Source organism: Podarcis cretensis (assembly GCF_951804945.1).
Source record: "Podarcis cretensis genome assembly, chromosome: 2".
NCBI lineage: Eukaryota > Metazoa > Chordata > Lepidosauria > Squamata > Lacertidae > Podarcis > Podarcis cretensis.
This window is the reverse complement of record NC_137171.1, coordinates 38,614,756-38,629,317: the sequence shown is the minus strand read 5'-3', so window position 1 is coordinate 38,629,317 and position 14,562 is coordinate 38,614,756. Positions and strand designations below refer to the sequence as shown.

General features: G+C 41.4%; 1 protein-coding gene and 1 long non-coding RNA gene across 5 annotated transcripts in view; one reads left to right on the top strand and one right to left on the bottom strand.

The window, feature by feature from the left end:
- Nucleotides 1-14,562, bottom strand: part of LOC307210413 — a 186,543-nt gene that overhangs the window by 99,756 nt on the left and 72,225 nt on the right. The window lies entirely within an intron of this gene.
- LOC307210254 (myosin-4) overlaps nucleotides 1-14,562 on the top strand; it is a 60,880-nt gene that overhangs the window by 9,067 nt on the left and 37,251 nt on the right. For all 3 annotated transcript variants that reach the window (XM_079965855.1, XM_079965857.1, XM_079965856.1), the window contains 23 exons: nucleotides 59-177; nucleotides 337-486; nucleotides 950-1,120; nucleotides 2,231-2,537; nucleotides 2,646-2,725; nucleotides 3,562-3,649; nucleotides 4,261-4,378; nucleotides 4,723-4,846; nucleotides 4,933-5,069; nucleotides 5,170-5,425; nucleotides 6,222-6,464; nucleotides 6,568-6,744; nucleotides 6,830-6,975; nucleotides 7,082-7,172; nucleotides 7,267-7,656; nucleotides 8,154-8,280; nucleotides 9,065-9,183; nucleotides 9,415-9,611; nucleotides 10,690-10,873; nucleotides 10,983-11,148; nucleotides 11,418-11,542; nucleotides 11,699-12,007; nucleotides 12,098-12,301. In XM_079965855.1, the coding sequence (XP_079821981.1) occupies nucleotides 59-177; nucleotides 337-486; nucleotides 950-1,120; nucleotides 2,231-2,537; nucleotides 2,646-2,725; nucleotides 3,562-3,649; nucleotides 4,261-4,378; nucleotides 4,723-4,846; nucleotides 4,933-5,069; nucleotides 5,170-5,425; nucleotides 6,222-6,464; nucleotides 6,568-6,744; nucleotides 6,830-6,975; nucleotides 7,082-7,172; nucleotides 7,267-7,656; nucleotides 8,154-8,280; nucleotides 9,065-9,183; nucleotides 9,415-9,611; nucleotides 10,690-10,873; nucleotides 10,983-11,148; nucleotides 11,418-11,542; nucleotides 11,699-12,007; nucleotides 12,098-12,301 (4,028 nt within the window). The remainder of the gene's footprint in view (nucleotides 1-58; nucleotides 178-336; nucleotides 487-949; nucleotides 1,121-2,230; nucleotides 2,538-2,645; nucleotides 2,726-3,561; nucleotides 3,650-4,260; nucleotides 4,379-4,722; nucleotides 4,847-4,932; nucleotides 5,070-5,169; nucleotides 5,426-6,221; nucleotides 6,465-6,567; nucleotides 6,745-6,829; nucleotides 6,976-7,081; nucleotides 7,173-7,266; nucleotides 7,657-8,153; nucleotides 8,281-9,064; nucleotides 9,184-9,414; nucleotides 9,612-10,689; nucleotides 10,874-10,982; nucleotides 11,149-11,417; nucleotides 11,543-11,698; nucleotides 12,008-12,097; nucleotides 12,302-14,562) is intronic.

Here is a 14,562-nt window from a genome sequence, read left to right as displayed (position 1 = left end):
TGGAGAAGCCCATAATTTGTATTCCAGTGCTGATAATCTCTCTCATGTCTATGCTTAGTTGCTGACAAGGCTGCCTACCTCATGAACCTCAATTCAGCAGATCTGCTGAAAGCTTTGTGCTACCCCCGCGTCAAGGTCGGCAATGAATATGTCACCAAAGGCCAAACTGTCCAGCAGGTATATGCCACATTAGCCAAAATGCATGGTTTGACTTAACTATCTATGATAAGAGGTGAATCACATATCATTATATCAACCATTGATTTCACTAATGATTAAATCAAACATATTTCTCTGCTATCAATAGTAACTCCTGCTGTTATCTTGTTTTCTTAGGTGTACAATAATGTAGGTGCTCTTGCAAAAGCAGTCTATGAAAAGATGTTCTTGTGGATGGTTCTTCGTATTAACCAGCAGCTGGATACCAAGCAAGCGAGACAATACTTCATTGGTGTGCTGGACATTGCAGGCTTTGAGATTTTTGATGTAAGGAAGTAGGGAGAAATTTAAAAATAATAATTGTAAAGCACTGGAGAAACAGTGTTTTGTATTGGCCAGTTCAAAACTGTATTATATACTGAAGTGTGACTCTGGCAGCTGAAACATTTCAACTTATACAAGTTGCCATTCATTGAAAACATGGAGCATTTTCCTATACTATAAAATGTGTAACAAAATGTAATTAATCTCAAAGAAAAGGCACATCTAAACTGATGCCTTCAAAGTGTTTCAGCATGCAGCACAATACTAGAAGCCACATACCATGCAGGAACTGAAACACTCAGAGGACTGAACTGAACCATACAAATGCAAAGACTAAATGAGGCTGAGAAAAAGAACCCATACAAGTCTAGTTCTGTGGGCAAATGCCTGCAGGAGAGGAAAGAAAAGTGTCAAGCTGCTGTAGGGCTGTTTCCTGTTACTGAAAATGTTTCTTGTTTTTCTGTAGTACAACAGCCTGGAGCAGCTGTGCATCAACTTCACTAATGAGAAACTGCAACAGTTTTTCAACCATCACATGTTTGTGCTGGAGCAAGAGGAGTACAAGAAAGAAGGAATTGAATGGGAGTTCATTGACTTTGGAATGGATCTGGCTGCCTGCATTGAACTCATTGAGAAGGTAACTTTCGCAGTGTGAATACTTGGTATGCTCTGAAACGTTGTAGTTACATGGGAGAACATGCATGCAATTTGCATTCCTTTCTTAAGTGCACCCCAGCAGAGGGGTTGGTTGCAGGAAATTCCAGTGTATTGAACACTGTACCATGAGAGGAAGTGGGTTGGATGTGGCAGGTGACTGGATCCTGTCCAAAGAATCGTATACTAAATCTTCACAGTTCTATACTCTGGGGGCCTTCCATGCATTCTTGTTTCATGCAATAATCATGCAATCGTAACTCAATTTATTGAACAGGATGTAGATATAGTGCCAGTTTAGTAGCACTTGGTTGCATTGAATCAAATTTCCCCACAGCTGTATAAGAAAAAATTATTTTTCTAGACCAGCCTATTTATTTTATAGCATCAAGTGTGTCCATGGTGCTTCACAAAGAACAGGCCTGGCAGCCCTACTCTAGGGAGTTTACAATCTAAAAGCAGACACAAGGGAAACAACAGAAGGTGGGGAAGGGAAATGGAGACAGGTGCAAGCAGAGAAAGACTATATTACTGTTACTCATACTTTAGCTTTTTAATGGTATGGCATTGTCAACAGAGGCTTGTTCTAAAGCAGGTGTGGGGAACCTGTGGCCCTTCTGATGTTGCTGGACTCCCACTGTCATCAACCCCAGCCAGTACGGCCAATGGTCAGAGATGATGGGATCTGAGAGCATCTGTAGGGCAATAGGTTGCCCTTCCCTGTTCCAAAGGTTTCATGGCCATGATAGCAATGGGCCAGAAACTCTGATGGTTTCTTTCATAGGGAATATTGTTCAAGAATAAACAGAAATAGGGTATACACTCTCTCATAGTAGATATTTGCTGAGATTGTCCAGCAGGATATATTATTGGAACATGTCCATACATATGCACCTTTTCGGATGTAACAATTGGTTGATCTGCATGTGGCGTAAACCTGTGTTGCAGGTTTTAATGGGACTTGTGTTTGCATATTTGAACTCAGTTCCTTCTCAACTTCTTTGCTCCAACAGAAAATTCTTCATGCTTTCCCAAAGGCAAGTGTTTCCAAAAGCTGACTAAGCAATCTCTTTATTATTGTGATTCCTTCCAGCCAATGGGCATTTTCTCCATCCTGGAAGAAGAGTGCATGTTTCCTAAGGCAACTGACACTTCTTTCAAGAACAAGCTCTATGACCAACATCTTGGAAAATCTGCTAACTTCCAGAAACCTAAGCCTGTCAAAGGCAAGGCTGAAGCCCACTTTGCCCTCGTGCACTATGCTGGCACGGTGGACTACAATATCACTGGCTGGCTGGAGAAGAACAAAGACCCTTTGAATGATACAGTGGTGGGTCTGTATCAGAAATCATCCATGAAGACTCTAGCTTTCCTGTTTGCTGATCGTCCTGTAGATGCTGGTAATCAACCCTCTGACTAATGTATATATAAAGAAACATTAATTCTAATATAAAAGTATTATTTAATAAATCTAAGGTCCATTTAATATTTTTTCATGTTAATTTTAGATGGTGGCGGCGGCAGTGGTGGCAAGAAAGCTGCTAAGAAGAAGGGGTCTTCCTTCCAGACCGTGTCTGCTCTTTTCAGGGTATAGTATAATCTTTATAACTCTTTTCAGTGCGTGAATTTAAAAGTGCTTCATGAAATGCCTGTATTTGTCAGTATTTGTGTACCAAACCATTTTGGATCTTCTGAGAGATATGCTGACTCTAACTGAATTCATGGAATAGTCTTCTTTTCAAAAAATATTACCACAGATTTAAAATACATGCCCGCATCCTTCCACATAATTCAAATATGAACAAAGTACAGTATGTAAAATATCTTTGACTGTTCTAAGTCTCTAAAAAGAGAGGGTCAGTATTGAATACAAAGGCAAATAAATCTTTATTGAAATGCTTCATGTGTTACTTTGCCTAAACGATGTGTCTGCATGCTGCTGTAATATTTATTAAAGGAAGAAATACGGAATGTGGCCCTCCAGGTGTTGCTGGACTAAAACTTCCATCATCCCTGAGCACTAGCCATACTGGTGGGGATGATGGAGACTGGGAGTTCAACAACATCTGGAAATTCACAAGTTCCCTACCAGGGGGACTAAGGATTAATTCCAAAGAAGCAGTATAAACTTAAGGGAGCTCTTCCCCTAAACAGCATACAGATAGTAATTTATTTAATGGTATGCTCCTAATGTCAAAGAGATAAGCTGCTATTAAACCTGAACAGCAACTTGTTTAACAGCCCAAACATCAAAAGCAAGCATTGACAGTGGATGTTAGGAGCTTGAAACAAACCTGATTTTTTTTTTATCTCTGTTACATTTGATGGTGCTTCCCCACCCCTATTTGCATGCACTTGTCTCCTCTGCATGCAAACATCCCTTCTTTGGACTTTTGCACAAAATATCTGCTTCTGGTCCCACAGGAGAACTTAAACAAACTGATGTCCAATCTGAGAAGCACTCATCCCCACTTTGTGCGCTGCATTATTCCCAATGAAACAAAAACACCTGGTAAGGCATATAAATAAACAAATAAAGCAGATGTCATTGTATTTTTAGCAACCAACTATCAAACAATTTCAGTGGGAAAAGCCCATTTAGTTTCTTATTAAGCATTAATCCAAGTCTTGCACAACATACAAACTTTGAGAAAAGTATAATGCAAAGCAACACAATGGATCAGGTTGGTTTTCACTTGGCATGCACGGCAAAAGGGAAACTGCTAGCGAGACATTTCACAAGTACGCCATTAAATTTTCATTCCATGTTCTGATCATGGTCTAATTTGTCATGTTTGGGTTTCCTTCTGAATTTTAAAAGTAATAGTAGAATATATTTAGCTTGCAGTTGTAAATACATTCTCCACTCCATGAAAAATGTGTAAGGTTCCCCTCACTGTTGATTATTTATATGAACATACCCTAGCAGTCTAAAGAATGCTCCTGTGTCCAGTGTGTTCTATGAGGGAAAGCATATTTAACTGAGCTTGTGTAAAAGAAGGCTTAGTTTTCTGTGCCTCAGGTGTTCAAAATATTGAGAAATCTGAACAGGAATAAATACATATGTGCAACAGTATTTGCCCTTACAAAATGGTGCTAATTCCTCTTTGATTTTTTTGAAAGGTGCAATGGAACATGAACTTGTACTGCATCAGTTGAGGTGTAATGGTGTGCTGGAAGGCATCCGCATTTGCCGAAAGGGATTCCCTAGTAGGATCGTTTATGCTGATTTCAAACAGAGGTTAGTTTGGCCCTCCTATAGAGCTCCATTCTGTACATTTCACATCTCATATGCTTTCTTGACTTTATAAAGAAACAACCCTTCATCATAAATTCAGTTAACAGCAAGATTATATTTATTCAGCGTTGATGAATATCCCAGACTAGATAACTCCTTTGAATCAAGTGTTGTTTTCTCAACATGCTTTGAATGTTTTCAGAGATCAACAACTATTTTATAATAATTCATTTTTACTCAATAATTCCTTGGCAAGTTTTTGGAAACTAATATCCACAACAATTTGCTATTCATGAAACTAGTGAATTTAATGGCAAGACACCAGCATCTTCTGTTTTCTCCAACAGATATAAGGTTTTAAATGCAAGTGCAATTCCAGAAGGCCAGTTCATTGATAGCAAGAAAGCATCTGAAAAGCTTCTTGGATCTATTGATATTGACCACACCCAGTATAGATTTGGACATACCAAGGTATAAACTATCTCTGATGCAAATACATTTTCTTTAATTAGGACAAGGTTGCATTTGTGACATTCTGCAACCTTTCTTTTCTCCAGGTGTTCTTCAAAGCTGGCCTTTTGGGTCTTCTAGAAGAGATGAGAGACGACAAGCTGGCTCATCTGATAACACGTACACAGGCTATGTGTCGTGGCTTCTTAGCAAGGACAGAGTACCAGAAAATGTTGGAAAGGAGGTATAGCCCGCACAATTATTTAGAAAAGCACTATCAGAAGGCCTGATTTGGTTGCCCTGCTCTACATGCCATTTAATATGAATCTTAACTTTGTTGACAGAGAGGCCATCTTTACTATTCAATACAATGTCCGTTCATTCATGAACGTCAAGCACTGGCCCTGGATGAAGTTATATTTTAAGATCAAGCCCTTGCTAAAGAGTGCTGAATCAGAGAAAGAGATGGCCACCATGAAAGAAGAGTTTCAGAAAACTAAAGAAGAGCTTGCCAAGTCAGAGGCAAAACGAAAGGAACTTGAAGAAAAAATGGTGTCTCTGATCCAAGAGAAGAATGACTTGCAGCTCCAAGTCCAGTCTGTAAGTGTTATTGGCGCCATTAATTAGATTTTATTCTTGATAAAATGTAGGTAGAGGAATGCACACATTGTAGGGAAAGTACACTGTGAATATTTGGGGTTATTTAGGCTATCCCCAAAATATGGCGCTGTGTGGGTGGGTGTACACCATACAATCTGGCACTGAGTATAATATATAAGACACTATGAAGACTGCATTTTGTTCATGAATACACATATGTAGGTCTAGCATACAGCTTTTTGTTTTCACACCAACATTTATATTGGATAGTTTATTTGTCCATATAAATGGAAAATCCTTTCTGAAATGTTTTTAGGACACATTCAGCCCAGTTTATTTATACCTATTGTGTGAAAGACTGAGAGAAAGGCAGTGAGGAAGTTGACGTTGTGATTACAATTATGTAATATAAAAAACACTCATGGAAGGAAAACAGCATTGATGATCATTTGGCAACACTTTGCAACTTGTTTCTTGAGTCTGGAAAATATTAGTAAAGTCACCAGCAAACGCTACTGTCTGAGGAAACATTACAGTTGCTTAGACATGATAGGAAAATGAATTTAATTCACTTATACAAATACAATTTCTATACAATTAATCACAGATTAATATAGATTAAAATTTTCAGAACACAGATTACATTCAGTAGGAAAATCTACCCAGAAATCCTACTGAAATCCTACAGAAATAAAACATGGATTATTCTCTGGAACATTACCAGTACTGTTATTCGCATTTAGAAAGTGAAAATACTGGAAAGACATTCCTTTTACATGCTACATTTTTTCCCCAGGAAGCTGATGGCTTGGCAGATGCAGAGGAGAGATGTGACCAGCTGATCAAAACCAAAATTCAGCTAGAAGCTAAAATTAAGGAGCTGACTGAACGGGCAGAGGATGAGGAGGAAATGAATGCTGAGCTGACAGCCAAAAAGAGGAAACTGGAAGATGAATGCTCAGAGCTGAAGAAAGACATTGATGATCTTGAGTTAACACTGGCCAAGGTGGAAAAGGAGAAGCATGCCACAGAAAACAAGGTAATGGTCACAATGTGCTCAGATCTGCAACCAATAGTCAGAATGTTGTATTATCATTCCAGGGTGGAATGATGCATTGAATCTGTTTGTTCATTTCTAAAAGGTGAAAAACCTCACTGAAGAGATGGCAGTCTTGGATGAGACCATTGCCAAACTGACCAAGGAAAAGAAAGCCCTCCAAGAGGCCCATCAACAGACCTTGGATGACCTGCAGGCAGAGGAGGACAAAGTCAATACTCTGACCAAAGCAAAGACCAAGCTGGAGCAGCAAGTGGACGATGTAAGCACCATCACATGCAGAAGAATAACTGTGGGGTAAAGGTATCAGTAGAGTGACAAAGTCTTTGTCCCTTCTTTGTCTTTAGCTTGAAGGGTCCCTGGAGCAAGAAAAGAAGATACGCATGGACCTGGAGAGAGCCAAGAGGAAGCTTGAAGGTGATCTGAAGCTGTCCCAAGAATCCTTAATGGATTTGGAAAATGATAAGCAGCAGCTGGATGAAAAGCTGAAGAAGTAAGTAAGGTTTGCTTCTGGAAGACCTTTTAAGAGGTCTCTATAGAACCCAACTATTATTATTTGATTTGGACTCAAAAAAATCCTTGTGTTTTGTTGTGAAAAGGAAAGAATTTGAAATCAGCCAGTTCCAAAGCAAAATTGAAGATGAGCAGGCCTTGGGCTTACAACTTCAGAAGAAGATAAAGGAGTTACAGGCAAGTCAAGCATATATCAGATCCATTGTGACTATGAAAACTACTTCCTCTGAGAATATATTGTGAGTGTTAATGGATGCTTCTCTTTCTCTAGGCCCGTATTGAGGAACTGGAGGAGGAGATTGAGGCTGAGCGTGCATCTCGGGCCAAAGCAGAGAAGCAGCGGGCTGATCTCTCCAGAGAACTTGAAGAGATCAGTGAACGTCTGGAGGAAGCTGGTGGGGCAACCGCAGCTCAGATTGAGATGAACAAGAAACGTGAGGCAGAATTCCAGAAAATGCGCAGGGACCTTGAAGAGGCCACTCTGCAACATGAAGCCACGACAGCTGCTCTCCGCAAGAAGCATGCAGACAGTGCAGCTGAACTTGGGGAACAAATTGATAACCTGCAACGTGTGAAACAGAAACTAGAGAAGGAGAAGAGTGAGCTGAAGATGGAGATTGATGACCTTGCTAGTAATTTGGAATCTGTCTCCAAAAGCAAGGTATCATACAGCAATTTCTATATATATATATATATATATATATATATATATATATATATATACATATAGCAATCACAAAATATACATATTGGATTTACATTTCTGTAGCTTTATACAGGATTGGAGTGAGGTAATTGTAATTTAAAAAGAATTTCAACTTCTGTGGGGAAAAAAGAAAAGTAATTTTTATTACATTAGCATCTCTATCCATCCATATATAATGCTGTTTCTATTTGTAAGATGACCAAATTCTATTCCATCTCATATATATATTCCTCATTTTCCCCCTTAAATAATGCATCACTTATTCAGGACTCCTTATTACATATTATTTTTCATTATTCAAGACATTCCCCATTCTTCAGTGTTATATGCTTCTGGACTTCATTGTGGCTCTAAAACATATATGAAGCGTCCATTCTGAATACTACAAAGTGTTACAATATGCAAAGTACAATGGTGTTAGTTAATGTGGTTCTTTCACTGTACACCTATAGGCTAATTTTGAAAAGATGTGCCGCACCCTAGAAGATCAGCTTAGCGAGCTTAAAACAAAAGAAGAAGAGCATCAACGTTCCATTAATGACCTGAATGCTCAAAGAGCTCGTTTGCAGACAGAATCTGGTAAGATGCTTAAACAAATTTCTAAAATGCTGGAGACATTTGTGAGAAGGACATGGCTTGTTCTGCAAAAATACAACTATGGGTGATATTTCCCATCCCGTCCCCAATTCAGCGGGAGTGGTGGTTGTAGCTCAGTTTGGTGGTTGCATGGAGAGATGGTGCTTCAGCTTTTGCAGGATAGGAAGGGTGATTTCCGGCCTCTCACAGATGGGCTGAAGCCAGGAGAGCCTGCAAGGCTTCAGGAGCCAATCGGTGCATGAGCTGGGCTCCTGAGAGGTGGGGCCTTGGAGCAGCCCTGGGGGAAGACTTCACCCTACCAGGTCCACTCCAGATAAATAAAAGGAGGTGTGTGGTGCAGGGCCCAGGAGAAATTGGCCATTTCTTTCCACTACCTCATAGCAATCTTGAATGTAGAACAACCTTGAAGGTGGAAGAGGCATTGGGCTGGATAGGGGATCCCCTTAGATGGGGATCCCCTTAAGAGTCCTTAAAGGGCAGCACTTCCCATCCAGATACCTAATTCAGGGGCTGAAGAACCACACCTATGGAAATTAAAACACTTAAGTCCATAGATTTCAGCAGGTCTTCTCTTATTATAACTAATATTGAATATCACCTTCACTTTTTTTACTACTTAATATGTCTACTGTGAACACCATCATTGTACCAAATAATTGCCCAAACCTATGCAAAAATGATTAAATCTTGGAGATTTCAAATATTAATTTTAATATATTTTTTCAATTTACTTATGTTAAATTATGTTATATATTCTCTACTTCAGGTGAACTCTCACGACAGGTAGATGAAAAAGATGCTTTGATTTCCCAGCTTTCCAGAGGCAAGCAAGCTTTTACTCAACAAATTGAAGAACTGAAGAGACAACTTGAGGAAGAGATAAAGGTGAAAATTTGGAATCAAGAATTTATTTTATCGTCTGTTATAATGCCAGAAACACTGGGCAGCTTTTTTTCACAGATTCACTACTGCAAGAATTGCCTCACCTGCATGATTATTTATGTTTTATACATCTCATTCTCTGTGTGCTTACTTCATCTTGTGGACTGGCAATTGTATGTGCTGAAGCCCACTCCAAATATTTACATAATCTACAATTCTATGTTAATTCTATAGGCCAAGAATGCACTGGCCCATGGCTTACAATCTGCTAGACATGACTGTGACCTCCTTCGGGAACAATATGAAGAAGAACAGGAAGCCAAGGCTGAGCTTCAGCGTGCCCTGTCCAAGGCAAACAGTGAGGTTGCTCAGTGGAGAACTAAATACGAGACTGATGCCATTCAGCGGACTGAGGAACTGGAAGAAGCCAAGTATGTGCAATGATGTGCTTAAAAGGGTGTTAGGAAATGCCAAACAAATAGTTGTGAGAGAAGAATTAGAGAACTCCCTCCATTAACTGGAGCACCATTTATAGGTGGAGGACCAGAACAATTAACAGAAAGGACACATTATTATTATCTGGGCTTAGCCTGAGTATGAGATAGTTCTGTGAATTTATACAGTGGTCTATGGTGTTACTCAACACTGCATATCATCATGTTTATCTTAAATCTTCATGTTTCCTGAAGAGAGGTTTTTTTTTTTGTAATCTAATGAAACAGCTGCATACAGCTGAATCTAATAGCTCCTCAATGAGTGCAATGTTCACGGTATTTTCAGATGCAGCAGGAAGAAGACAATATTTTTTAATGTAGACTGAATTAGAGAAAGCAAGTTATATTTTTATCAGAATCAGTGTACAGAATAAGTCACACATTGGTTTATGCTAGGCTCAGAGTAGGGATGTACTCCAATTTTACATGAGTCACATTTTCACTGGAGCAGAAGCAGAGTCGCTTGATCATGAGCATCTATGGCAATTTCCAAGTCGATAACTGCATTCTGAGGTGTGTGTCCCCCCCAATATTTGTGGAACCTCTTCCTGCTACTGCTGCAGAAAGAATGAGTGAATGTAGTGAATCAAATTCCACAACCAATTTCTTTGTTTCTTTGTTAGATGTGCTTTCTCACAATGTCAACGTAAATTGTGCTCACAAATTCCATGGAAAAGAAAAAGTCACCAACATCAATTCTGCAATAAATTATTTTAGGTTAAGTTGAAAGGCATTTAGTGAATTAAATGACTTAAGCCAATGTTGCACAAGGACATTTTGAAAACAATTGAAAGCAAAAAATTTCAGCAAATTGTATCCCTAGTTTAGAGTGGTAGTGAGACATGATTACATTATTACAATGTTATGTGTTAACATGGAAGGAGAAGATGATATGTCAAGACAACGTTTGAAAGGAAAAGCGAATTTGTATTATCAGTATGCATTGAATACCTTTCAGCAATTTATTATCATGGATAATTAAGAATCACTAAGTGTTGTAATCACATTTCTCTAGGAAAAAGCTGGCTCAGCGTCTGCAGGATGCTGAAGAACATGTAGAGGCTGTGAATTCCAAATGTGCTTCCCTTGAGAAGACAAAGCAAAGGCTACAGAATGAAGTGGAGGACCTGATGATTGATGTGGAAAGGTCCAATGCAGCCTGTGCAGCTCTAGATAAGAAGCAGAAGAACTTTGATAAGGTATTTTTGGCCATAATTTAAAAGAAAACTCAGCACATTGCAACAAATCCTCAGGTACACATGAACACATTTCTTATTTCTTGTGTTTCTTCTTTTTGGTGTTTTGCAGATTCTGGCAGACTGGAAACAGAAATATGAGGAAACCCAGTCTGAACTGGAAGCCTCCCAGAAAGAGGCTCGCTCTCTCAGCACAGAGCTCTTTAAGATGAAGAATGCTTATGAGGAATCCTTGGATCACTTGGAAACTCTGAAGCGTGAAAACAAGAATCTCCAGCGTAAGACCATAGTCTCTACCTAGGCATTCTTCCAAGTTTGGTCATTTTTTGGTAGTAGGATGCTTCCACTTAATTTGTATACCATTATTTTTTTCATAGCCCACTGATAGATTCATACATTCAACTGAAAACCATTCACATGAATGGCAAAAGTGTAATGCTAATTATTAAATGATTGTTGGGTTCTGAATTTGTACTCCATACACAACCCAGTGTACAGATTGCAGATCTGCTCTCTCTGACTGACATTTTAATGTGTAAACCAACAGAGGAGATTTCTGACCTCACGGAGCAGGTTGCTGAAGGAGGAAAAGCTATCCATGAATTGGAGAAAGTGAAGAAGCAGATTGAGCAAGAGAAAAATGATCTGCAGACTGCTCTAGAGGAAGCTGAGGTAAGTACACTATTATGCACATAATTATTTTGTGGCATATATCAGACAAAAAAGTTTGCAATGCTTGCACAGTGCATACAAACTAGTGGTTCTTAGTGTTTCCTATTGAATAAACTTTCAGACAGTGAGTCCATGGTATGGTATTCTTGTTTTAAGGCCTCACTGGAACACGAAGAAGGCAAAATCCTCCGCATCCAACTTGAGCTCAACCAGGTGAAGGCTGACATTGACAGGAGAATTGCAGAGAAGGATGAGGAAATTGATCAGCTGAAGAGGAATCATCTGAGAGTAGTAGAGTCCATGCAGAGCACACTGGATGCTGAGATCAGGAGCAGGAATGATGCCCTGCGGCTGAAAAAGAAGATGGAGGGAGATCTGAATGAAATGGAAATCCAGCTGAGCCATGCCAACCGCCAAGCTGCTGAAGCACAGAAGAACCTCAGGAACACCCAAGGAATACTCAAGGTACATATATATTTCTGTAATCAGGATACAGTTGTGATTGTTATTGTGCAAAGAATGGTCTCACAATAATATCTCAATATCATTTTTTAGGACACCCAGATACATTTGGATGAAGCTATAAGGTGCCAGGAAGATCTGAAGGAGCAAGTGGCCATGGTTGAGCGCAGAGCTAATCTGATGCAGGCTGAGATTGAGGAGCTCCGTGCAGCTCTGGAACAGACAGAGAGGGGCAGGAAAATTGCAGAACAGGAACTTCTGGATGCCAGTGAGCGTGTGCAACTCCTCCACACCCAGGTGAGCTTCTAGCTTGTAATGGGCACATAAAATCTCTAAGCAGAAGATGGTTCAGGTAAAGGAAAGAAGCTACTTCTATTTTTTGAAATGGCATTGTGTATTGCCCACCTGTGTTTTTGTAATTTTTATTGTTTTTTGTTTGTATTTTTTTTAAAAGGTGTTATTTTGTTCTTAAGGGGAGGGGGGTCAGGGCTGCTGGGGAGTAGGTCCCAGCCAACAAAATGGCTGGGGCATGTTCCACAGGGGGGGGATGCACTGGGACAACCGAACTCAGTGATCACGGGTAGGAGGAGGAGTTACGCTAAGACCAGACCATGTCATTACAGAGGAGGCAGGTTTAGTCATTGTCTGAGGACTATCCCTGCCTCCAGGTCTGGTCCTGACCGGATGGATACTAGAATCAGCAAGGGATACCCACATGACCTGAAAGTGTTGCTGTGCAATGCCAGGTCAATGATTCATAAGACCACTGCCATCCATGACTTGATCATGGATGGAGGACTTGACCTGGCATGTGTAACAGAGACTTGGCTGGATGAAGCAGGTGGGCCTGTCCTTGCCGCTGCTTGTCCACCAGGTTTCTCTTACGCACAGCAACCCAGGTCATGTGGGCAGGGAGGGGGGGTTGTAGTGATTTTTAGGAAGTCATTAGTTTGCACCAGGCGTCCTATTGGGAAGACCCAGTTTTCCAAGTGCATGTTCTGGAAGTTGGGCAATAGGGGCAGTACAGGATTCCTTTTGGTGTACCGACCTCCCTGCTGCACCAAGGATTCCCTGCCCGAGCTGCTTCAGGTCGTGGCAGATGTTCTCCTGGAGACACCTAGCTTGGTTGTCCTAGGGGATTTTAACATCCATGCCGACACGACCTTACAAGGGGCCGCTCAGGACTTCGTGGAAAGCATGGCCTCCATGGGGCTGTCCCTGAATAAGTCTGGCCCAACCCATAGCCGCGGACATGCCTTGGACCTGGTGTTTACCTCTACGGATGTTGGTGATCTGACACTAAGTAAAAGCGAAACGAAAGAAGTGCCATGGTCAGATCACTTCCTGGTGCAACTGGACTTCTCTGCGACCCATCCCCTCTGCAGGGAGGTGGGACCGATTCGGATGGTCCGCCCCCGTCACTTAATGGATCCAAATGGTTTCCAGAGAGTGGTAGGGGATGCTTTATCCCATGTTGATGGCCTTTCAGCCGATTCCCTGGCGGCCCGCTGGAATGTGGAGTTAACCAGGGCTATTGACTGTTTGGCTCCGAAGCGCCCTCTCCGATTGCATGGAGCCCGGAGAGCCCCGTGGTTTTCCACGGATCTGAGGGCAATGAAACAATCGTTGAGACGGCTAGAGCGCTGGTGGCGGATAAATCATTCCGAATCTGACCGGACACAGGTTAGAGCTCAACGTCAAGCCTACCAAGTGGTGATAGCGACGGCGAAGAAGACGTTCTTCGCCGCCTCTATTGCATCTGCAGAAAACAGCAGCGGGAGACTTTTTCAGGTGGTTCACAATTTAGCGGAACCACCTGCGACATTGGGGCCCAGTATGGGCCACATGATCTCCTGCAATGATTTTGCAAAGTTTTTTGCAGATAAAATCGCTCAGATTCGGGAAGAAGTAGACTCCACCATGGGAGCAGGGCCAGGGCGGGAGAGTGCTAGAGTCCTGTCTAGTCAAGTTGTGTGGGATCAGTTCCAATCTGTTACCTCCGAGGATGTGGACAGGCTGCTTGGACGAGTGAAGCCAACCACCTGTCTCCTGGATCCTTGCCCATACTGGCTTATAAAAGCTAGCCGGGAAGGACTGGGCGATGGGCTTCGTGGGGTGGTGAATGTTTCCCTCTGAGAGGGAGCCTTCCCAGACCCGCTGAAACAGGCGGTTATTAAACCGCTTCTTAAAAAACCATCTTTAGATGCGGCCACGATGACCAATTATCGCCCAGTCTCAAATCTTCCATTCTTGGGCAAGGTGATTGAGCTAGTGGTTGCTGAACAACTCCAGGCACACCTGGAAGAAGCGGACCATTTGGATCCCTTCCAGTCGGGATTCAGGCCTCATCCTGGGACTGAAACTGCCTTGGTCGCACTGGTTGATGATCTCCGGCAGGCTAGGAACAAAGGTGAGAGCTGTTTCCTAGTTCTGCTGGAGCTCTCAGCGGCGTTTGATACCATCGACCATAACATCCTTCTGGACCGTCTTGAGGGGCTGGGAGCTGTGGGCACTGTCATACAGTAGTTCCACTCCTTCCTCCTGGGTCGTGTTCAGAA